Here is a 25,962-nt window from a genome sequence, read left to right as displayed (position 1 = left end):
GTGCAGGGGTTGATTTGGGGTGTGTTCCACATGCACTAGAGGGATGAAACTTTTTTGTGGCACTTTTGGCGCAAAATGCAGCGATAATCATTAAAAACATTTCGACTTTTCGAAATTGTTTATTTTTAACGAATTTTATAGCGTGCAGGGGTTGATTTGGGGTGTGTTCCACATGCACTAGAGGGAGTAAACTTTTTTGTGGCACTTTCGGCTCAAAATGCAGCGATAATCATTAAAAACATTTTGACTTTTCGAAATTTTGTATTTTTAACGAATTTTATAGTGTGCAGGGGTTGATTTGGGGTGTGTTCCACATGCACTAGAGGGATGAAACTTTTTAGTTGCACTTTCGGCACTAAATGCAGAATTTTATTATGTTTAGGGGTTGACTTGGGATAGGTTCCACATACGCTAGAGGGCTGAAACTTCAAGATGGGACTTTTGACACATAATACTGTCATAAACAATGAAAACATTTTGACTTTTCAAATATTTTATTTTTCGTTTTTTTTCGTTTTTTGTAAACGTTGGGAACTTCAGACTCATAGGAAATCAAAATTTAAAGATGTGCCCACAACGCGGGTACATTCTCGTCGCGCACTGCGCGCGTGGATTGCTTCGCTCGCAAGTTTAAACGCTCATAGGGCGCGCGACTGTTGGTTCTTACCCTTTACACTCGATGACGTACTTATCTCGAACGTCGCGCTCGATGATACATTTATCTCACGCTTCCCGCTCGATTATATATTTACCTCGCGCTTCCCGCTCGATTATATATTTACCTCGCGCTATGCACTCGGTCTTTGTATTTTTCCCACAATTGTGCAAAGACCTATTAAAATTAAAATTCAAAGCATCGACAACTGTAATTTGGTTATTGTGAATGCTCTTTTGTTAAAGCTCCTTCGGCTTTAAAGGACAAATTATCATCACGTATCTTGTGCTTCGCACTCGATATTATCAAAAATGTTAACTTTACTACATTATGTTCAACAACTTTATATCAAACGTATATAACATTTATTCAGCTTATTTAGCGATAATCAGTTTTCACATAATATTTATACAAAAATCAACGTTTCCTTTTCTTGACTTTTCTTAATATCGTGTGTTCTTTGACTACAAAATGTTTGTTTTCGTTTGTTTTTTAGGATTTTGAAAATGTTATGGAACTGCTTATTTTCTTTTTATCAAAAAAAGTCATATCAAAAAAATTTGAACTGTGCCAAATGGCAATACAATCGAATGATTCCTTCAAATGTTACCGTGTTTACAGACTTCAATGACAACGGCAACAAAGATGGCAAAGACCGATGTAAAAACTAAATTTTGTACATGGTACTTTAGCAAATAATAAGAGACCCTGCTAGCAGGGAATGTCGAACGATAAAAAAATTTTAATGGGATATTTGAACACGTTTGTCGTGTCAGTGAACGGTAATTACAGAGGCATTGAATTTCGTATGATTAACATCCTATCACACAAAAGTAGAAAAGTTTGAGGCTTATCAAACTTCCTTTACATAATCATAATGCATATATGAATTTAAAACTCCTGCATTCATAAGAGGGCGTCCATAAACTGACTTTTTAACAAAATAGTTCCACTTTCAACAAAATAATAAAATTTTAAACCAGATACAGGAAATTTTTAAGCGAACGAAATGAATTCGGAACCAAAAATATAACAGTATTAGATTTTTCAACTAAAATTATTTGATTTTTCTTAGTGGTTTCTATTAAAAGGGTAAGTTTCTTAAAAACAGAGAGAAAAATAATTCCTTAAAATTTATTATTAGGAAACGTATAAAAAAACGTTACTTCCAATGTCCACCCAGCCCATGTTACCAATCGTATTTTTAGCGCGACACCCCCACTCCCCCCAATTGGTAACGTAGTTTATGGACGGCTCCTAACTCGTAATAATTAAATCTGGACCGTCGCAACTAATGAAAAGTGGCGCTCCCTGGTAGCAAGTATTCGCATTTGTATTAGAGAGGGGGGGGGGGGGGGGGGGGGGAGGGAGAGAGAGAGAGAGAAAGAGAGAGAGAGAGAGTAAAACGAGTAAAAAAAGTATCTGAAAGTTCACTTTCTTTTTCACTTTTATGTTATTTTTATCTGTTTTTTCCCTGACCACTGGGATTCTTATTGTTAAGGAAAAGCGCTCTGCCGTGATATTTAAGAAAGCAGTATCTATAAAAAATCGAAAATGAGTTTCTTATATCGTCGGAAACGTAAAAAAAATATAAATCCACACGGAGAAAAATGGATGTTCAAACGTAACATCTAGATGTTTAGCGTTAAAATATTTTTTGCTTAACTATAGGACAACAATCTAGATGTTCAAAGCTAGCATCTGTAAATATTAAAAAGTCAGATGGTACTCTCTAAGATCCAAAATGTTTAGCTGAAATATTCGGGATATTACATGTATGGTTATGTTAAATAACGCCTGTAAATATTTGAGGAGTTTACTTATTTATGGTAATTTAAGGAATTGATTGATCAATTATTTGTGAATTTTAAATAAAAACTTAATGTTCGTACACGAAGGAAAACAGATAAAGGGTATGAAATGTCGATCAGATGATACATTCAGTCAAATTGAGGTTATGTTCAATATTTTAAATTTAAAATAAAAAAGGGGTAAGTAATCAAAGAACAAATAATCTGTAATCTGAATTTAAAATTATATCTATTTTAAGTTACATAAAAAAATTTTTATTTTAAATTCAATAACATTTTGTCAAATGTGTTAAGTCGATAAACCTGCAACTTAAAATCATTGTTCCCTCCTATGGACAGAAAAAAATCGTGATGCAATTTTATGTAAGGATAGTTAATTTTTATCATTTGGAAATGTTCCAAAATTGTAATACTCCATAATTGTAATATCGAAAATATATAGTGGTTAAATATACACGGAGAAAAATAGATATTGAAAAGCAGATATTAAAAATTTTGATATTTAACCATAATCTATAGATATTACGGCATACTATCTAATATCATCTATTCAACATACAAAATATTAAAGGGCAATATCTGTTTATATTGAAAGTATAAAATATGTGATATTAACAGTTAATATCTAAGATATTAAAAAAGCTAAATTTTTTCGGAGCAAGGTCGCTGACGTGTGGCGTGGCGACAAAAGATTTTGTCTGTATCTTGAGGTTTCATCGTGTGTATTGTGGTTTTTCTTATATCTATTGCACTATAAGTTTTGGTGGAAAATGGATTAAATGTTTTTTGATATGTTCTAATTTACTCAAGAAAATGAGGACCTAGCTACAGGCATCTTTCATATTAGCCTTGAACAGTGTGTTATCTGTTTAACACAAAAATCGCATAATTATGCAAAAAGGCGAATGCTTGAGGATTCGGATTTTCAAAACAGAGGACTGCGATATTAACATTCTTTTGCATTTTATAGAAAATGGCATGCTTTACAGGTAATTTTTACACAATTAAAAAATATTTCCTGAACATCTTTGATTCTTCCCTTTAATATCTTGGATATTGTCAGTTAAAATCTTTTTTTTAATGTCTACGGATGCTCTACTTCAGTATCTAGATTTCTGTCCTATAGTTAAATCGCTAAGATATTACCTATTAATATCTAGATAGCCTGTGCTAACATATATTTTTCTCCGTGTAGTCGTGAAATTCCAATACGCTATGCGCATGCGCTCGAACGGTTTTAACATCTGAATCTGTTTCAGTTTAACATAAAAAAAATTTACGCCTAACATCTCAAAAAGATAGTAAATGTTTGACATGAATATCTGGATATTAGGTGCTACAATCTTACCCTTTAAATATCTACATTTAAACATCCATTTTCTCCGTGCATCTATGAAAATTGCTTTTTAAAATTGTTAATAAAATTAAAGATAATTTTTTAATAATTATTGCAAAAAAGCCGCATGTTTTAATTCTGGCGAGTCGTGTTGTTTAAGAAAACAGTATCTACAGAACATTTTCCGTGACTGTAAGAATTGTAACACAGAGGCTCGAATACGGCACCCAAAATTATGCAAAAAAGCAGTGTCTTTCAGACACTGCGTTTTTGCCTAACACCGACAGGGTCTCAGAGGACGTCATGTTACGCATGAAAGCAGTTCAACGATACTGCTTTCTTGAAATTATGGGACCTCAGAAAATGCAGTATCTACACATAAAATTATTACAAATTGCAAAATGAACACAAATAATTATAAAAATTGTAAAAAGGAAGCAATATACATATTTACTTCGCCCAGTTGTTGATTGCTGAAGAAAGGTACAAAAAACAATTGTTTTTTAAATATGAAAAGAATTTTTTTACAATTTAATTTTCGACTTTTTGAAATAATTTATATTTGTTTATATTTGAAAAGATGTTAGTATTTGTAATTATTATTTATATAATATTATTAAAATGTACTTTTAAAATTATTTTGAGCATGTGTTTGTATCAATTTATTAATTATTCGATTTATCGATATATTATATATCGATGTTTGGTAAGCTATTGTAAGCTATAATAGCTATTTTTGAACATGAAAAAAGATTAATTAAATAAATATTTTCTAAAGTTAATTAATAAGACGAGCCAGCCGTAAATTCAAATTTTTCGCAAATACTGCTTTCTTGCGAACACCAAGGCTGCTTTCCGAGGCTCTAGTGTTCGCAAGAAAGCAGTTTCTACAGATGCGGCGTTTTTGCGTAATTTTGGTTCACATTTTTTGCAGTAGATACTGTTTTCTTAAATATCACGGCAGCGCTGTTGACGTTCCTGAATTTGTTAATCTGCACTTAATTACTATTGAAAAATTAGTATGCAGATTACTTCATCCAGACTCCAGAGTATCAAGTCACATGATAACTTAGAATCACCGTGTTACTTGCCAGTAAAAAGGTGCAATCTCCTTTCTGTAATTAAGAGAACAAAGAGTTGAGCTTCTGTTACGATCGCGTTGTTTAATTATATGTAATTTAAAAATCATTAAGCATGAATTCAGTGACTCACAATTAAATGTGGGAGGATTTCCGATGATAAATAAGATCAGTCATTTGACGAATTCTCATGATTTTATATAGTACCGTAAAAAAATTAATTATTGTAAACACAATTTCAGGGCGGCCGAAAAACTTGACTCATTTAAAAAATTCCTTACTTTTCCCTAATTTCTCCCTGACATTAATATTTAAATACTTTAACAACGTTTACTGGTTGCAAGTGCCTGCAGGGTATATTCTAAGGAAATGTTAATACATATACTGTCAGAGAGGTGTTTTTTCTATGTTGAAGTTATTTAATTTATAATTGAAATTGTTCAATTTAGATTTATAAATAACAATTATCAATTTGCGAAAATTCGGGTAAGTTTAAGAGATATTTACAAGTTTTCAAAACATATTCTAACTTAATTTAAAACTTAAAAAGATTACAAAGAATTTAAAAAAAATTTAAATTTTTGAAGATTGCAATCGAATTTTTTGATGCCATTTATGGATTTTAAAATGTTTTAAGATAACAAAAACAATTGATCGAAATTCCTGTAAAAATTTTAAATGATGTTTCATTTTGGAAAAATTATTTTTTAAAGAATATTTGGAATGATTAAAAAAAAAGGAAAAAATGTTGATGAATAAATAAAAATAAACTTATTGTTAATTTAGAAAAATTCGAGTGAGTTTAAGAGATATATAAAAGTTTTAAAATTACTGAAAAATAATTAGAAACCTGAATAGATTTAAATTTTATTTCTACCTGTTTGAAGATTTTAAAGGAAAAAATTAGAAGGTTTTTGAGCATTTTAAAAGGCTTAAAAAAGATAAATCTGCCATTACTAGTACAATAATATCTGAATAAAACTGTGCTTGCAAATGTTATTTCGTACTCCCAAATACAATTATTTGATTCAACCCCCGAAATCTCAATTAGTAAAAATGTAACTTTGGACACTAATGGGCCCAGTGAGACTGACTGACTTAACCCCTAAAGTATGATGAAAGTTGTTTTTTGTGTCTGCTGCTTTCTCATATTATTACCATTCGTATATAATTATGAAGTTACACTTATCATAAAGAATATGAGTAAATAAATAAAATATTGCTCGCATTAAATGTATTTGTCTAGGATCATTTACATTAAAACTGTTTGGGAAATCGATAATTACCAGTTTCGATATTGCGCATGCGTCTAGAAATAATTTCTAATTGAATCAATGTATTTGGACTGATTGTCAGTAACTCAATCCTAGTTAAGGAAATTAGAAAACTTTAAAGGGCTATCAGTCATGGTTTACTGAAACAAATTTAGGGAGAGGTTTCTAAATTTCAATTTATTAAGTTTATCAGTTTTATTGCTATTTGGGTTAAAAATTATATTGAAATTAGATCTAAAATTACGTCTGGAATATAGTCAGATTCCATGAATTGGAAAAGTTTGCCTTAGGTTGCTATATTATTACAGAGGACCCAGTTGCATATATCACGAATTCCACCATGCTTTAGATGCACCAGATTAAAACATACCTCGCTTGACATTCGTCACAGCAAAGTTCAATCGGGACCATCGACCGATGAACGAGAGGCGAGACAATCAACAGAAGTTATTGCTTAGTTAGAAACTTCTTTACCCGATTCTATTTTCTGCTAGTTTCCTATTTCTAATTTTTTTTAATTCTCTTCGCCATTTCACTTCTATAAAATGACCATAAGTGCAATTAAAGGATGACAGTACAGAATTAGATAACCGACAAAATGGGAATTTTTAAATAAAAGAGCGAAAAAACATTGTATATGATAAAAATAACTATTCAAAAACAAAACAAATGTCCGATTAAAAAAAGTTATGCAGGTTCGAGGAAAGGGAATGTGTAAATTGACAATCTCGAAGTAAAGCTAACATAAAATTGGACCACGCTTGACTGCGGATCGCAATAAATAATTAAAATTTCAGTTGAAAAATAAAATTAATTCATGCTTACGAGAGATTAGGTTTCTGAATACAAACAAAAAAAGTTTGATACAAAAAAAGTTTGCCAATTCTTTGACAAATGATTGAGAATTTCGAGATTAAGATTGCACGTGTTTTCAAAATATGTATGGGGAAGCGATTGGAAAACGATTGTTCAATTCTTTTGCAAAAATCAAATCTTTCGAGTGAGATATGGTGATGCTGAATGAGAATCAAAAAGGTTTGAATTAAAAATGAAGATCAAGATAGTACATTATGACATTTTTTGTGTTCTAAGAATCCGAAAAAATTACGAAAAGATATATTTTGTATTCATTAAATGTTAATCATTTCTAGAAATATCAATGCTAAAAGATTGAAAAAATGAAAACTACTTTAAAACGGTAACTAAAATGTTTGCAATAAAAAAAAAATTTTATTAAAACATGATATATTGAAAAAAATCCTTTTACCATAATGTTTACTTGAGTTTCAAAGATTTTTTATTCAATAAACCCATTTTCTATAAAAATGTTGGTTATCTAGTTGTATACCATAAAAGATGAATTTTCATTGAAAAAGAAGAAATTTTATACTAAGAAGATTAATCTTTTTATCAAAAAGATGAATTTAAAATTTTTTTTTTAAATTATAAAAAAAAAAGAATTTTTAACAGAAAAATATTATTTTTGACAAAAAATGAAAAATGGAAGGGCTAAACTTAAACTGAAAACAGTTGTACTTTCAACAAAACAAGAGTTTTTTTTATAAACTGAAGAAAACAATTTTAAAATATTAAATTTATTGTCCTTGGCAGTTATGTAAAGTGCCTCTTATAGGAATTCCTTGACTTTGGCAATATTATATTCAAAATCCATAACTTTTTCCTGATTTCCAGGTTTTCCCGGATCAGCTGACACGCTGTAATCGACGAGCCTTATTTTTATAGTATATTACATCATATGTAGGGTTAGGCGTCTTTACATGGAGAAGTAAATGACCCGCAAAGACGTGTGACCGTGCGAGTGATGTAAGATGTTTGATTCGAAATCAGTACGTTATGATACTATAGGGCGTAGTGCTTTAGATTCTTTGTATCATTTTACTCATTAAACCCTGATAAATATGAAGTACTTCATTCTACAATTAAAAGAAGGTTAAAAAATATCAGAAATTATTTTTTAATTCACGATGGGACGATGACATCAGTTTTACTCCTTTATCAGTTCACTTTATCAATAGATATAAATTGTTTTTTGCACATTTTTTGGTGTAATTTTCGTTGAAAAAAGGATGAGTTTTTGTTCTGTTTTGAGAGATCGCTGATTTAGTAATCTTGTAGAGCTAAAAAGTTTTTCTTTAAAATATTTTGTACTCTTTTTCGAAAGTTTAAGAAATCATTTTAAATTATTTGAAATCTTTTTCAATTATCACTTAGAATTCATTTTTCAGAATAAAAAATCATCCGGAATTTTTCCATAAACCTTCAGATTTTTTTATTCTCTTGAATTCTTTCAAATTTCTTAAAAAGTGTTTAAAGATATCTTGAATCTACTAGAATTTTTGTTACACTTTTGTAATCTTCTAGATTATTTTTAGAAAATTTCAAATATCTACATTTTGTTTGAAATATTTTAAAATCTTCTCATGATTTTCATTATTTTCTAATCTTTTAAAAACTTTTAAATACCTTTTGAAATTTTGTCGACATATTTTGAAATCTTCAAATCTTAAAATTAATCCTTTAAAGTAAAACAAAACTCATTAAAAAATTTCCCAAAAATCTTATTATCGATATCAGTCTGTTTTTGGTACACATTATGGTATGGTTTGAAAAATGTTAAGAACATAATTATTTCCCATTACGAAAAAATCATTTATAATTAAAATTTTATATTCATTTATAATGTTAAGAAACACTTCATATTTACGCCGTGTCGCAACCATTCGGGTTTCCGAAAATAATGTATGCGAAATCTCGGAAGCAACCTTTTAAGAAAAGTATTCAGAGCTATTTCCCGTTTTCCGCGAGTATTAACCAACCTGACATAAATGAATAATTTTGCTTTGAACTTGGATAATTATATTTGTATAATGAAATTTATTTTCTTGGTCAAAGAGTTTGGCACCCTTTTAAAAAAAATGCCAATGGAGTGAGCAACTGATTGTTGTCTTTTCTCTTGAATAAACAATTTAATAAAGAGCTTGCTAATGTCTCGTGATAGAAGAAGAATTGCAGAATTACAAAATTAGATTCTACAGTCAAATCTTGAGATAAATTCTCCAGACCGTCGATGTCTGTGAACTAGACTTCGTGACCTTTGGCCGAATAGTGAGGAGGTTAATTTCACGAATCTTCGTTATTTATTCGACTATGCTTGGTTTTCAATGAGCAAAGTGCAAAAGAACTTGCTCCTTTTTCTGGTTTATAAAACTATTCATATCCCTTAACAAAATCTGCACGACTCACAAAGATCACCTAAAACTTTCCATCCGATATTTTTTTCTTCTGGTATATTTTTATTTATTGAAAATAGGCAATGTTTTATTTACAAGAAATATAACTTTAAAAGATTCAAAATTTTATCCGGATCAGAATAAATGTAATACAAAATTTGATGCTTTTAATTGATACCACCGAGGATTCCATCATACCCTTAGGAATAAAAATATTTAAAAACTCAATTCTACCTTGTAAAATTAAATATTACTTAATTCTGAAAATGAAATTTTATCCCAGTTATACTAATATAGGTATATAAGATAATGAAAAAAAGTGTTAGACTTTAAAACAATAGGAATATACCATTTCCCTTTTCTGGGTTTTGTAAATGATGGGAATAAAGATGTTCGTGATTTATATCTATTCTGAATAGAAATTGAAGTCTTAATTCATCTCATTGGAGGATCGCCTCTTGTTCCAGTAAAATAATTGTGGACGGATAATTAATTCGTCGGGACATGCATGTTATGATTCAATGTGCAAGACACCGCGAAGGCCATAACACGGAAATAAGACTCCTGTATCCCTCACCTACTTTAGGTACTGCCTCTGTATTCGTTTTGCATTTGTGTATAAATATAAAACCGATATTACTCAACTGATCTTTTTTATCCGATTAAACCTAATCGACCTTCACCATAGAACATTCCGCTATTTCGCTTGAAAATAAGAATAAAATTTCAAATTATCTCGATATTTTCTACACTTTAAATTTAAAATAATACATGTAAGATTTCCCAGTTTTCACAAATTTTCAGAATCTCTTTGTAGTTTCATTCATTAACTTTGGTCAAAGTAGATATAAAATTTAATTTTCAATTTTTCAATAGCAGTCTAGTTTTTTTGCTTCCAAAGCAAGGAGGTCGAATATAAATTTGACCGGTTCTTTTTGTTTGCTGACAGAAAAAGCTTAGGATTTTTTCTTCACATACCTTCAGGTTAAAAAATCAACATTTCATTATTTAATCGAAAGAATAATGATTCAGTACGTTTTGAGAAAATAGTTTATTCTTTAACGATTTATAATTCTTTTAAAATCAATTAGAAAAATGTTCTTTCCACTACAGTTGCGAGAGGATTCTTCCAGATTTTTCTATTGAAAAAAAACATAATTAATGACCTGCAAAAATGGTTGATAAGTGACTTATAATATTGTACGATAATTTATAATTGATAGAGGTAAAGATTCAACAATTTTAAATAGCAATCTTCCCTAATCAATAATAGTTTCAAACTGAAATATTAAAAATGCCAAGGCAATTTCAGTATTAAATCTTTCCGATTAGCAAAAGGTATGATATTGAAAGCCTTGACAGTCAGAATTATATTTAATAATTTTACATTGTTTGCTTTCTATTTCAATGAGTTAGAAGTTTTATAATTTTGGATTTTAATTTTCCAAATTAGCGATATTTTGAATTCTTCAAAATCGTAGAATATCAAACTGAAAGACTTGATTTGCACAATTTACAGTTTAAAGGATTTGCAATTAAAAAATGTTTAATTAGCCGCCAAAATAGATAAAAATAGAAATATTTGAAATTGTTACCTCACTAATTGAATAATTTCTTTCATCTTGAACGCTCAATTTTCACTTTTTCCCTTTCATAAGTTTAGATTTTCTATTGTTCTCCATTTTAAATTGCCCGTGTGTGTCTAGGTTCGCGGAAATTCGGTGAGCGCAGAATAAATAATTTCGGTGAGATCGTGGCAGCTGGAAAAGAGCGGTTAGGCTGAACGAAATTCGTTGAGTGTAGCACAAATATTTTCGTTGTGACCAGACACTTATTTTAAAATTACTACTACAATCTGAACGTTTTTTAAAATCATTTAATTGTAAAGGTTTATAATTCAAAAAATTTCCATTTTAAACAATTAATTATCCAGTTTTCATAATTAATATTCGAATATCGTTTTTTCGGTGAACGAACAAAAAATTCAAAATTCTTTTTAAAAAACGTACTTATGCTTTTGCATTTCTAAGGATGTACTCACGAATATTATTGTAGATTACAAATGAAGAAAATCATTAATTCACAGTTCTGCTCTCCAACGGAAAAACCTAGTAAGTAACTAGTTTCAAAAGTAAACAAAAAAACTGCAATCGGTCACTTTTTGAATCTGCCTTTCAAAATAGTTCAATCCATTTCGCCGAAATTACTACAGCAACTTTCCAACTTCATTTTAGATTCAAAATCTTATTTTTCAGAGTATTGTTGTCTCTACTGAGCAATATTGATTTTCTGAGTTATGTTCTTATGGAATGACACTAACACAATTGCATAACGATATTCTATGTTTAAAACAAAACAAATAAAATACTAAATAAAAGAAAAATATTGTATGTGCTATTGAAAAGACGTGTAATATGAGAAAGAAATTGTCAGTTGTGACTGACATGAACTGCGAGAGTAATTGTTATTATTTCAACAGGCTGTAACGCTGAAAAGCGAAACCGGAAACTCGGCGCAAAACGAAGCGCAAATTGATTGGACTACAGAGAAAGTCACGTTTGAGTTTCATGGTTGAAAAGCGCCAACGTTTTTGAAACTCAAAATGTTTTCGAAATAACGGTCCTTTTCTGATTCGTAAAGTCGACAGTAACTCATATAATCTGTCATTAAATTAAACCAGCGACCCATTTTTACTCTAACGAAACGGCTAAACTTTCTCATTATATAATATTTTAGTTAAGACCTTCAACTAACGAAAAATAATCATATAATAAATTAAAGGTGTATGCTCTTTATTTATCAGTATTTTCTGTTTCACTAAAGAGTCACTTTGTTTTCTAATACATTATTAGATACTGCTAGAGCTGTTTAAATTTGCCAAACTAAAAAATTGCAAAGCAATCGAATTAAGGGGGGAGATAACTTTAGAAAGGGTAAAATCAATCAATTTTAATGATTTTTTTTTTAAAGTTGATAAAATAACTAGATCATTTATTAATTTTAACATCTTTTTCTTACATTGTTAAAGTGTAAAAAAACATGTGATTTTTTTACAAAATGGCGACCCTGCAAAATGATTCTTCAAGCGTCTGCTCCGAGGCATCGAAAACTGGTGCAGCTGTCAAAATTTTTCCATTTATCTGATATAAAAAAGGTTTTTTTTGTTCGATTACTTATGTGTTAAAGGGAAGGATAAATCTATAAAATAATAAAAAAGTTGAACATTAAAATTTATATCGGCTGTTTAATCGAAGGTCCAAATTTTCTACCATTTTTTCAACAGTTTTGACCCCAAAAAAATTCTTTAATAACCCGATATCTTAAAATTTTTAGGTATATCCTTCCGATAGTACCATAAAGAGAAACCCCTGCAAATTTCAGCCTAATCGGTCAATAACTTTTAAAGTTACAGCACGAGCAGTTTTTGAAAAGACATTTTCGAGATAATCACGTTTAAAGATTCGTTACGGTATAACTATTAGTTTCCGTGACTTACCGATCAATCGGCGATTCCGGGTCCAGGTAATAAACGCAGTAAGCGTAGTAACGTAGTAATCAGCTTTCCCAGAATTTATGGGACAAAAAAATATACAAACCTATTTGTGAAAGAAACATTGCTCCGACCCAAGCGCTCCGACTACCTGATTAGTGACGGTATGCGAACTCTGACATTTTTGACAATATCACCATAAACATTTAATATTTTCCTTTGTTCTTTTTACAGTATATTTTTAACATATTATACATTCAAATATGAAAGAAAAAAAATCGATTTTTTGGAAATTCTAAAGGTATCTCCCCCTTTAAAGAAATATAATATAAAGGCACCCAAGTGTTGATAACACTCATTCTATTTAAAAACTAGTGATTTCACTTTTTATTTTAAACCAAAAAGGAAATAAAAATCAGTGACGTTTTGTATATATTTCCTTCTCAACTAAAAACAATTATAACTAAACAAGAAGGTTTTACTAAACATAATATCGATGAGGATAAAATAAAATAATTACTTTAAAAAGAGATACCAGTTTCAATTATTCAGTGACTTGAAAACTTTACGACTTTCAGACAAAATGGAATAACAAAAATTATAAAAGAAATTGAATAAACTAATATTTTATTTCTGGTTGAAGTGATCGGTTCAGTTCCTTTTTTGGGTCACTTGCCTCCGATCCCACGGAATTGTGACGAGTACTTGACGAGTTTGAACGTGACATTTTTGTGAATTTTTTTTCGGCTACATTGGTACCATGAAAGGAAGGACGACAATGGTGAATAAATCCAAGAAGTTGAAGCTATGCGTGCCCTTGACAGTCGCCATGGCGACCCGAAGGATCTACCCAGATCTACCTAAGACTAAGTCCTAAAATATACTTCAACATTGACCAAGATAATAAAACTTTCGCATAGCTAATATCACATTTTCTTCATACTTAAAGTTTAAATTAAAGATTCGCTCCTTCCAAAAAATATTTTCAAAATTTTCCACAGACAGAGTAGCAACTTAAATCTCAAACAAAAATTACAGGTATTTCCCGGTCAAGAATGACAGTTTTCCCTGTTTAATTTTAAGCGTTTATATTAACTATGATTCATTACTAATCGCTTCACTACATACATTTTGAAAAGAACTGAAAAATGTTCATACTCCAAGATAAAATTTACAACTTAAATTATAGTAACAGTGATTTCAAACTTTACAACCAAAAATGATTTTAAAATAGGGGAAATGAGGGACTAAATTCCTTTAAATAAAATTAATGTAGGGACCATATTCTTAAGATTTGAAGTCGAAATATATTGAATTTTTTACAAGAGTTGAGTTTTCTAGCTATTATATATATATTGAAGCTTTTAGAAAACATTTGACTTTAAAACACAAAAATTATTTTTAACCAAACAGGTGATCTTACAGCCAAAGAGTTCAACTTTGAAGGAAAAGAGATCAACTTTCAACAAAAAGTTGAATTTTCAACATATGAAAATGCATTTTATACCAATCTACCGCATATTTGAATTATCAAGCCAAAAATACGAATTTTTTAGAAGACCGTTCCATTTTTAACCAAGATTAACTTTTTTAACCAAAGAAGATCACTTGCCTATATAAAATATGAATTTTCTAACGAATGTTCAACACAACAGTTAATTTTTTGACAAAAAAAGATGACTTTTGTCCTTTGCAAAATAAAAATTATAATAAACATAACCTGTGTGTTTTATAAACTGTTAGTTTTCTTTTAAATGGAGCCTACTTAACATAAGAAGTGTGGAAGTTTTTCTGACTACTGCTCCATTTGAAATAAAACTAAAAGTATAAAAAAAAAATTCTGGACCACAAATATGAAAGTAAACTTTTCAATTAAAAAGAACTAACTTCAAACCATAAAAGGTGAATATCGAACCAAAAAAGATTACTTTTCTACCAAAAGATGGAATTCCAATCCTAAGGGAATAAGGTTTATGTTTAAAAAAACGAATGTTCAATAAAGCAATTAATTTTAAAAAACATGACTTTTTAATAAAATAGTAGAATGTTAAACAAAATAATTAAGTTCCCCACACAAAATGAATTAACTTTTAAGGACAAAAGGATGCCTTTTCTACCAAAGATTAATTTTCAATTCAAGAGGACGGATTTTATTTGCAAAAGGCGATTGTTTAAGCAAAAACATGTAATGTTCGATCCGAAAAGTTGACTTTTTAACAAAAAAAGGAAAATTTTCACCAAATAGGAGATTTTTTTACTAAAAAGATATCAATTTTGAACCAAAAAATATAATATTGGACTTTTAAAATAAAAACAATAAAATTTCAACCAAAAAGATGAATTTTTTAAAAATAGTTGGATTTTCAAGCAAACAATTACATTTGATACCAAATAATACAACTTTTAATCTAAAGAGATGAATTCTAGACCGAAAATATGAGAGTAGACTTTTCAATAAAAAAGAATTAAGTTTAAAACATAAAAGATAAAATTTAAACCATCAAAATATTACTTTTCTACCAAAACATAAATTTTCAATCCAAAGCGACGAATTTTCTATACAAAAAGACGAATGACGAACAAAATAGTTAAATTTGCTACAAATAGATGACTTTTTAACAAAATAGTTTACACTTTTAAAATAGAAAGAATAAACTTTTAACCATGAAAGATTTGTAATCCAGTATCTAAAATATAGATTTTGGATTTTCCATTGGAAATCATACTTCAATCTATGCTCTTTTTGGGAACATACTTTTATGTCCCCGAAATGTCAAGACAATTTATTTTCGAAGCATTAAGAGTTTCTCTAAATTATAACTTTAACCAATTATCAGTAAATAATTAAATGAATTTAAGTTATATATATGCTTTAAATTCTGAAATATACAGTATAAATCGATATTTCAATAGAGGGGGTTGGGAATACTGAGCACAATTCCAAACATATTATTTTCAAAGAGCGAGATGACATTTATTGCAAAAGTGAAAAAATCTGAAAAATTGCCTTTTGAAAACAAATTCCCGTTTTCACCGTACTTAAAATTCCACGCTAATTCCTAGCTTTTAAGGTTAGTGGTCACCTTCGACATACTAAAATTCCTGGAATGTAAGGGAAAATGAAAATCACTGATTAAACTTGTAATTTAAGGTTTTACGATATATCTATAAAGTATTAAAAGCAGTACAGCGAGAAATATGTGAAGATAAAAATAAGAAGCAGAAACTGGCTATCAATTACTTTCAGAATTGATGGACGGATTTAGAACTTTTTTTTTCAAATATGGTTCCAAGATATTTTTTCTACACATACAGTTCCAAGCTAACAAAATTCACCTAAATTTAAACAAAGTTTACTTATCGAAATTTTACATTAAATCTTGTCACCTTCATACAATTTTTTATCATTCATTTATAATTGTTGAAAATTTCAAAATTTGCGTAATTATTTATATTTGGAGCAAATGATCTTGGTAAATCACGAATTCAACATTATTTGAAAATATTGTACATTAGGAAGTAATAATCGAACTATAATGTACATTAGGATTTCAGTTGTTTTGGGACATTTATTATTGTCAGACGAAGATGAAAAAAAATCACAAATAAAATTAAAGGAATTTGAAGATTACTTCTGTGATGATAAAAATAAAAAGCATAAATTGAGTATGAAATATTTTCAGAATTCATAAGTGGATTTTGAACGATTTGTTTTTTAAATTTGGATCAAATGTCTACCATGCATTTTTTCTGTATAAATGATCAAATTCGACTTAAAATCTTACATGATATTCTACAAAGTACAAAGTTCAATATACAAGAATATCTTTTTAATGTTTCATAATTTTCTAACCATTTATTTGATAAAAATGTGATACCAAGTAAAGAATCTTTACTGTAGCGTATTACGATTGAAAATCTCTTTCAGTTTATTTTTTTTATCGATAAACGAATGTATTAACCTAGTTTCTTTGTCTATTAGCTTTTCTTCGGAGCTGTTTTCCTAGAAATTGAGTCTTATCTGGATTTGACAAATGAAGAATCGAATGTGTAATCAGAAATATACCAGTGACTGTTTACAATTGATGTCATCCAACTACAAATTATATAGTTAAGATATTTTTATTCGATAAAAAATTATTGAAATAATTAGAATAATAAATGTTCTATTTTATAATATTTTGTAAGTTGAAGCTGGTATTTGTTTTTTTTTAATGCACCTACATTTCGTAATTTGAAGTACATATTATATCTCTTTAAATTAATTATTTTAAATTTGAATTTTTGAAATGTAAAACCGAGTTGGTTCTCAATACTAATTGTTTTATTTGTCGTATTGCGAGTTAAGCCCCATTATATCACACCCACGTGAAATGAAGGATGAATCAGCATGATGCAGCCTCTACGCTACTAAAATTGTATATACAAAAATTCATAAATAATAATACAGCTGTTCTGATCTTTTTGAACGTGTCAAAAAGAAACGCTCAATCATCGGCAACTTAATGGTCTAAAATTCGACACTCTTCCGTACTACGATTCTCCAAGATTGTGGCAACAAATGACGTAATTAGCGCAGGCGAATGACTGCTTCCGAGGATTAATCATTCCTGGCGTAAAAAGACGATCGAAACTGATAGTCAATTAGCAGCTTTTTTTTGATACAAAGGAAGCAATCGGAACTAGTTTGATAGCAGTCAAAATAATTTTCAAAACTCTCGAAAATTTATTAAACTAATTCTTTTTTAGTTTGGATGAAAAATTACAAAATTTGAATGATCCTTTTAGTGATTATACGAGAAATTTAACGATTTTTCATAAATATTCAGAAAAGGCACAGAGTAATGTTCTTGAAAAACGCGACTACTGTTCAAACAAAAAGAAGCAACAGAGAGCGATGAATTATTAACCAAACAGCTGAATTTTTAATCGTTAATTTATTTTATATGGAAGGAAGGGCGTTTCCAAACTTTTCACTAGTTAAAAAATTTGAATCAGAATTTAAACAAAAAAGTTTTAAAAAACTAATTTTCAACAAAATTGTTTCCTTTTCAATCAAAGATACTTTGAATATGCATTCTAAAATTATATTACTTATAAAAAAGAAAATAATAAAAATACACTGCCGCCAAATAATAGTAGATTACTCGAATATGAGATATTCTCGTAATATGAGAAAGCGGGGTATAAGCTAAACTAAGAGACCCACTCTGTTGGTTCTATCACTAACTTGTAGCCCTTGAAGAAAAGAGTAATTTCGTGGTGTAGTCCATTTTTCATTGGGCTTCTAAAGATTATAGGCGAACTTTTTGTGAAATCGATGGTGGTCGAGTTCTTGGAAGGGAATTCTTTAAACCCTATTTATTATTCATTAAATATGTATTTAGCAGTAAAGTTTGTCTGGAGTGATGGGGATTGAATAACTAAGTAGGAAAATATCGATAGTATTGAAGTTTTTCATTGCACAGGTCAGGCGTAGTAAGTGCATAGTTGCACGGTGTTGTTCTCATAATATGAGATACCTGTGGTTTAATAACACTGTGGCTGCGCGGGGAAATTGGTTACAAAAGTGTTTGTGACTACTGCAAAAACTAAATATATCTAAATAGCAGTAAATTTATACTTCGGAAACATAGAATGAAGTTTTTCATTAAAAATAATACTTTATTTTGCACTTTATTAGCCATTTCCTGGGGTATCTCATATTATGAGAATAGTTTGACGAGTTTGGAAAAAGCACTTTTTTACATTTTTTGTATTTTCAGCATAAAAAAATTTTTAATAAGATTTTTTATTTGAGCTTCTTATGGCAAACTAAATTTCCTTTAGAATGACCTACATTACTTTTAAATTCAGTACATAGAAATACGACAATCACGCCAAACAGAGTTGGTATCTCATATTGGGTACTCCCCTCTATACATCCATTTTTTAGTATTTACAATTTGATAGTTTTGGATTGTTCATTTTATGAATTTTTACAAGATTAATTTTCTATTGAAAAACAATAATTTCCGACAAAAGGCATGAATTTTCAGCCGACTGGTTAAATTTCCAACTAAACAAGGTAAATTTTCAACAAAAAACATTAACAATTGAATCCTCAAGCAAAAAACATTATTTAGTATCAACCAAACAGTTGCATTTTCAACCAAGAAATATAAAATTTTTACCAGAAAAGAGATAAAATTTCAACAAAAAAGGTGATTTTCAACCAAGAAAACTGAACTTTCAAATAAAAAATAGTTGCAGTTTCAAACAAAAAATATGAATTTTATATCAAAAGATATTCATTTTTTTGACTAAAAAAGTTGTAATATCAAGTTTTAGAAAAAATTTCATACTTAAGTCGAAAAAGGTCAATTATGAACAAAAAAGTTCATTTTTAACCAAGAAAGAGGAATTAACAGTCCAACATTTGCATTTAGAATAAAAATTCGTATTTTCAAACAAACGAGACATATTTTTTAACATAATAGTCAATCTTTCCAACAAATAGTTCAATTTTGAAGCAAAAAAGACGATTTTTTAGAAGACAGTTGAATTTGTAACAAAAAAGTTTATGTTCAGCCAAAAAAGATGAATTTTTTTATAAAAAAGACGAATTTTTCACGAAAAATATGACTTTGAAAAAATAGCTAATTTTTCAATAAAATTATTAAATTTCAAGTCAAACAATACAATTTTTACCCAGCAAGATGAATTCTGAACACGAAATATAATAGTAGATTTTCCAACCAAAATATATATGTAGGCGAAAAAGAGGAATTCTTTTTAAAAATGTGAAAAAAGGTAAAGAGTGCAAAGTCTGATATTAAATTGCATTTTTATACCTTAAATTACTATAGATTTCACGTATAATTGCATAAATTAATTAATTTTTTTAAGATAAATGCTAAAATGAGATGGATTAAAGTGCACTGTAAATAATATTCATTCAAAGCGGACACCAAAATCATATAAAGTTTAGCCATCAAAATTAAATAAATTTAATACGACGTTGAAGAAAAAATATACAGTTATTAAGAATAAGACGTTTGATATACTTTCCGATTAAGAAATTCCTTTAGAAAGAATATGAAGACTTTCTAAGATTTTCCACAACAGGAACAGTTATGATTCAAAGAATTTATATTTCCACATCAGCCTACATAAATAATTTCCGACCAAAAAATTAGGAATGGAATCCTTTTTTATTTCATTTATATTGAAAACAACATTACACTTAATAATTTTTATAATTTCGTCAAATTTATTTTCAAATAATACATAAAATTCACAATTTTTCTTAAAAACTTTCTTCTGACAGTATAGAAAAAAATTCTTTTGAAGTATATAAACTTGAAGGCTTAACTTGAAATCTTTAAAAAAATTAAAATTCCAAATTTGAGGTATTCATAAAATCAAAACAGTTTAGAATTTTAAGAATCCCGAACTCCTTCTTACTTAAAGATTAAAAAAATCAAAATTAAACTATTTTAATTGGAAGCCTTTACAAATGAGTATTTTTTGGATCAAAATTCAAACTCAAGCATGTTTAAAATTGAAAAAATTAATCCAAAATCAAAGCTTTCGTTTGCTAACTTAATAAGACTCTAAGAAAAAAACTCTTTCCAAATGCTTGGATGCAATTATTTTAAATATTTATTTGCCAATCTAATTATTGATTTCAGAAGCTTTCTATAGTCCAAGAGAGCCAGATAACCCAATTCCGGTTAATTTTTAATCGAATTTCACGATTCCACGAGCCAAGTTCTCATAGAACCTTCAATGCCGTATGGGAAAATGTTAGAAACAGGTTTACAGGACTTTGTGTAATGTAAACTATAACTAAGAATAATTCTAGGCACACTCATTAGCTGCGGAGTACCAGGAGCCTGAGGTTTTTTGTTGAGAATGAAGAACTTTCGAATTGAACGGTCGAACTACTCTTGGAAAGTGAGTACAAAGTTGGTAGTCGCTAGAACGGAAGTCAACAATAATTAGGGACGCCCGTTACAACCAAATTTTCTCAAGAACTAAGAATTCAGGTGTTTTTTTTTACTTTGGTATCTCCCCTATATTGTCAGTTAATCTGCATACCTCTGCGGTCGGTAGAGGTTCGTACTCGATTTTCGAACGTGAAGCAAAATTGGGTTAAGGCCTCTTCGCGTCTGAACGACCGACTGGCTCCTTTTCACGTTCGAAAGAACAAGAAGAGAAAAAAAACGACAAAAGAGCCCAAGGCTTCTAAACATCGTTAGCGAGTTAAAAGAAAGGAAGAGGAAACGAAACCTGGGAATGGTAAAAATCGAGAGGAAGTATTTTTTCTGAGATGTACGTAACTTTTTCAATCAACAAGAGAGGTTGGAAGTGCAAAGAGGTCCAGGAAATAAGATAGCTTACAAGGGCTGATTTATTCTTCTTAAAAGGAATACTGCATCAAATTGAGACGATGATTACATAACAAAATTTGGAATTGGTCATTTCTGGATAGTTAAAATTATTGATTCTTAAGTTGTCATTATTAGACAATATTCGAATTTCAATTCTTAAACAAAATTTGAACTTACTTTTTGAAAGTCTAAGCCTTCTTGTGAAGTACTTTGAAGATTGCACAATGATTAGCATTATGTAAGTACATGTGCAAACAGAGTTCACCAATGATCGTCATAGCTAGTTTACATATTGTCGTCTCGAGGCTATGTATTTTCATCAAACGAGCTCATTGACTTTTAAAGATGTTCAGCGAGCTCGCTCGCTTGCTTTTCTCAGTTTGGCATCAAAGGTGCTTCACTTCAAAACTGCTTTGTAAGGCCTTCTAAGAGACTTTAAGGGCGAAGTTACTCATAAATCGGGAATGATAATTTTATAACTACGGAAAAATGGTTAGTTAGGCTAACTATTCAATTATTAAAATATGGTACTGCTATTTTATTAGTTGAGACACGCATCTTCTTAGTTGATGTTACTAATTGAATTTTGTCACTTCAACTAAGGCAATTATTGTGCCATTCATATTTCAAACCTAAAATTCTAATCTTGTGACATTTTTAACATCAAATATTTTATAAATGGAATAGTACAGTTTTTCAATCTGCAGTTGTAAATTTTTAATTTACTGTTCTCGGGATTACGGAAAAGGACTAATTTTTAATCCAAAGAGTGACTAAAAGTGACTCAGGTGCATTAATAATATGACCAATTTTCTTATTATTTTAAAGAATTTGCTGAAATTTATAATAATTTTAGACGAATTTGAACAAATTTGGAATAAATTCTATAACTTTTGCGATTTTTATCCGATTAATCTTGACCCTAGTCCCAGTAATACCGATGTCGATTTTCTTGCTTTTCATTTAATTTTAATTAATGTGATTTCTATTTGCGGTTATAAAATTCTAAAAATATGAGAGTTTCATAACTAAATGTCACTTTTAACATATTTTTGTAACGATATATTCAAATAAGTTACCCATATTTAAAAGGTTGCCTTGAACTGGGAGCTGAACAAAATTTCTAAAGAAATAATGACGCTCAAACCTTCATGCTTCAGACCTTAAAGCTTTGTTAATAAAATTGTATCTACATCATAAACTTTTGCGACTTTTGGTCGTAAAATTGTACATTGCTATTTCCTGCAAGCAACCGCAAGTACGGTGTATTTGAAAGCATTTACATTTTCAATGAAATGTCAAATTCTTACCAGCAATAAGAATTCGGTTATTAACTATCAAAAATTGTACACCCATTCGAATGACGAATTGCAATGAAAAAATTAAATCGAATAACTTATAATTTCGTATAAATATTATATATCTAGAACCCAGAGAGTATTAAAATTTTCGTACTCAATAAAACATTTACGAAGATTTTGCAGGAAGTAACCGTAATTTCGCAGTTGTCAGTTTCAATCGAGGCTTCAATGTGAAACTTCACTGTTTTATGAATGTAAACAAGTTATATTGGAACAACGAAATACAATTTTTATGGTAACTTTTAAAACAAGATGAACATTTTAATAGAAGAAAAAACATTCGAACACTTAAAGCTAAAATAGTTACTCAAAATAAACATCGTTTAAATTTTAAGCTTTAAAAATTGAAGCATAAAAAAAATAGAATTCAGAAATCTTTCATTCAAAGGCTAAAAAATTAAATCGTATAAAATAAACGCTTTTCCATTTAATAGTTTTAATTAAATAATGTCGTTAAACTGCAAAAATAACACTCAATAAACATAATAAAATAAAAAATTGTCCTCTTCTAATTCAGAAAAAAATTAAAACCAAAATTTCCTCCCTTCCAAGTCGCTAAAAATCTTAAGGACAAAAAATGTCCCTGTTTCAATCAGAAAACATTTCATATCAAAATTTCCTCCATCCAAACTTATAAAAATATAAAAAATACAAAATTACTACTTACCAATTAACATTTTTTTTTAATGGAACAATTGCTTTCGATATGAAAAACTCCAATTTTCAACGTTAAAATCTACAAATGGTTGAATTTTGAACAGATTCAGAATCGTATTGTAAAATAAATTCTTGTTTGAATGTTGAGACTCAAAATACAGTTCAGTTTAAAAATTTTTTAATTAATTTATATGTACAGCTAATCAATTTAAGGTAGTTCTCGTGCCAAAAATCAAACGTCTAAAAACAAAGTTTTCTATGATTTTAAGAATCAAAGCGTTATAACTGATATAATTTCAATTCTTAAAATTATAGAAAGTTTACTCTTTACTTTTAACGGTTGAAGTCTTCAAAACTGCATTTTAAAATTGTTTAAACTGAAAATGTACACTTAAAAATGAAGAACAAACAAGGATAATTTGTAAAGTAAAAGATTTTAGAAGTACGCATTGTAAACTGAATGATTTCATAATTAAAAGTTAGCCATTGAACTTAGATTTGAAAAATAATACACAATTTGGTCAAATGCCCGGTTTCCTAGTCCAGTGACCACCCTGTTTACAGTAATTCTCAACTTACACGGGATTCCAGTTAGTAATACTAAACAAAAAACACCACTAACCTTGATAATCTTGTACTTCTTTTTGGTCGCAGTATTAAGATCCTCATGAACTTTATCAAGCAACCAAAGCAGAAACTCCTGGGCATCGTGCTGCAGGTTGCCCCTGTACTGGCTGCCGTACTTATCCACGACACTCTTGAATGCCGTGCTCATTTCAGGATCATATTGACAGCTCCAAATCGCTTTAAGAAGCAGTGCCAATTGCTCCGTGATCTCACCCTTGGTACCGTACTTCTTCGAATTAATCTTGTTCCTCCTGGAGAGGTCATCCTTGTATCGGTCGAGCACAAAATACTCCGCAAGGATGTCGGTGTGTGACAGACACTGAAGCACTGCGTTCATAAAACACGTGTTACCGTGATTCCTGAGTCCTGTAACACCAGGAACACGATCTGAAGGTATATGCGGAGGCCTAGGTGGAGGCACCCTGAGGTCACTTGCACTACTTGAGCTAAGTTCATTTTTGTACAAGTTTTTGTTTTGCACTCCCACGCGTTGCACAAGCTGCCTAAAAATCCTCCTTATGGAAGGCGTCCGGAAAACCTTCTTCGCACCATTTCTCTCATTGTAGATGTAATTAGTGTGGGACCTGGGGACCTGCTGCAGGTTCTGTGTTCGCTGCTCAATCTGCATGTTGTTTCTGACATTTTCCTTGGCGTTGAGACTGTTTTCCTTGGAATTGAGAGCGTTTTCCTTTGAGTCGCGAGGATGTTTCGGACGTCTTGACATCCTTGTGCCACCCTGGAACGGGTTCTTGGGGAGGGTGAAAGTCCGTTTTAGCCGAGATCCTGAGTCCCGGGTTTTTAGGTCCCTGCTGGGTTTAACCTCTTCCACGCCCAGCTCACCTTCCGACACCGATTTCATCACCGTGCCGATATTATCATCGACGACGCTCATCGCCGGCGAACAAAAAGAAGAAAACCACTCGCGGTCCTCACATCACGGGATGTTTGGTTCGCGTAATTCTTAATAATTTTTTACATGCCGGATAATTCTCGCGTGTAGAAACTTGCGAGTCTTTCGTCGCGCCACGGCGGCCATTTGCCTTTTTCTACGACACGACCTTCCACGACGATTCGCGATCGCGAGTCGTGACGCTTCGATTATACAACAAGAGAGAGGGTCGATTCAAATGTATCGAAGGAGGCGAGTAGAGCGCGCTCTAGCGGGCGAATTTCAGTTGTGAATGTAGGTTTCTTTGGTTTTTTGATGACGATTATCCACTGAGTTTCACGAAATGTTTCTACATTTGTTTATTTTGTTTGATGGCAGCACTGCTTAAGGTGCAAGCAGAGTTGGCGCTGGGAATACCACGAAGGAATAATGAGGAGACCTAACTCCGTTCCCCCACTTGGCAATAGAAACATTACCGTAAGTGAATACGCACATTACAGGAAGATCTTAGATTTGAGTGCGCAGGTGCGCAATTGTCCTCTTCCTATACATGGAAAAGTTTGCGAGTGAGAAAGTTTGTCAAATTGACGTAAGTTGAGAGATTCTGTTTGTTTGTTTTGATGCAAGTGTCAGAAATGTGTTCTAAGCCATGAGGTGTCAAGTTCCGGGTTGTGGACGAAGTTACACGCCGAAGAAGGCAAATACACTTCGTTTGTTTAAAGCCTTCACTGTAAGTACAATAAACTTCTAATATATTTTCTTGCTTTACCTAACTGTCTTTTAATTTTAATAGAAATGATTTAGAAATTTAACCTTTATTTTTTTATCTTATTTTTCTCTAACTTACGTCAATTTGACAAACTTTCTCACTCGCACACTTTTCCATGCATAGGAAGAGGACAACTGCGCACCTGCGCACTCTAATCTAAGATCTTCCTGTAATGTGCGTATCACTTACGGTAATGTTTCTATTGCCAGTTTCAGATGGCTTCCCACTGGCAGTTGGGTCTCCTTATTATTGCTTCGTGGCAAAGATATTATAAACGTAGATGCGGTACGAGGCGTCGGAGTGGGGAATTATATATATAGGACATCACATTTTCTGCCCTATCGAGGTGCTGCCCTCATCGTACTACGAAGTCGAATTCTTATTTTCT

General features: G+C 30.4%; 1 protein-coding gene across 1 annotated transcript in view; it reads right to left on the bottom strand.

The window, feature by feature from the left end:
• Positions 1-25,025, bottom strand: part of LOC117175920 (ubiquitin carboxyl-terminal hydrolase 31-like) — a 63,341-nt gene extending 38,316 nt beyond the window's left edge. Inside the window, exon 1 of the mRNA XM_033365768.1 lies at positions 23,912-25,025. Coding sequence (XP_033221659.1) covers positions 23,912-24,808 — 897 coding nt within the window. The 5' untranslated portion in view covers positions 24,809-25,025. The remainder of the gene's footprint in view (positions 1-23,911) is intronic.
• Between the last annotated feature and the right edge of the window lie 937 nt (positions 25,026-25,962).

The sequence above is a fragment of the Belonocnema kinseyi genome, chromosome 7 (genome assembly GCF_010883055.1).
Source record: "Belonocnema kinseyi isolate 2016_QV_RU_SX_M_011 chromosome 7, B_treatae_v1, whole genome shotgun sequence".
In the NCBI taxonomy this organism is placed as follows: domain Eukaryota; kingdom Metazoa; phylum Arthropoda; class Insecta; order Hymenoptera; family Cynipidae; genus Belonocnema; species Belonocnema kinseyi.
Note: the sequence above shows the minus strand (reverse complement) of the source record. Positions and strands in the feature narration are given on the sequence as shown.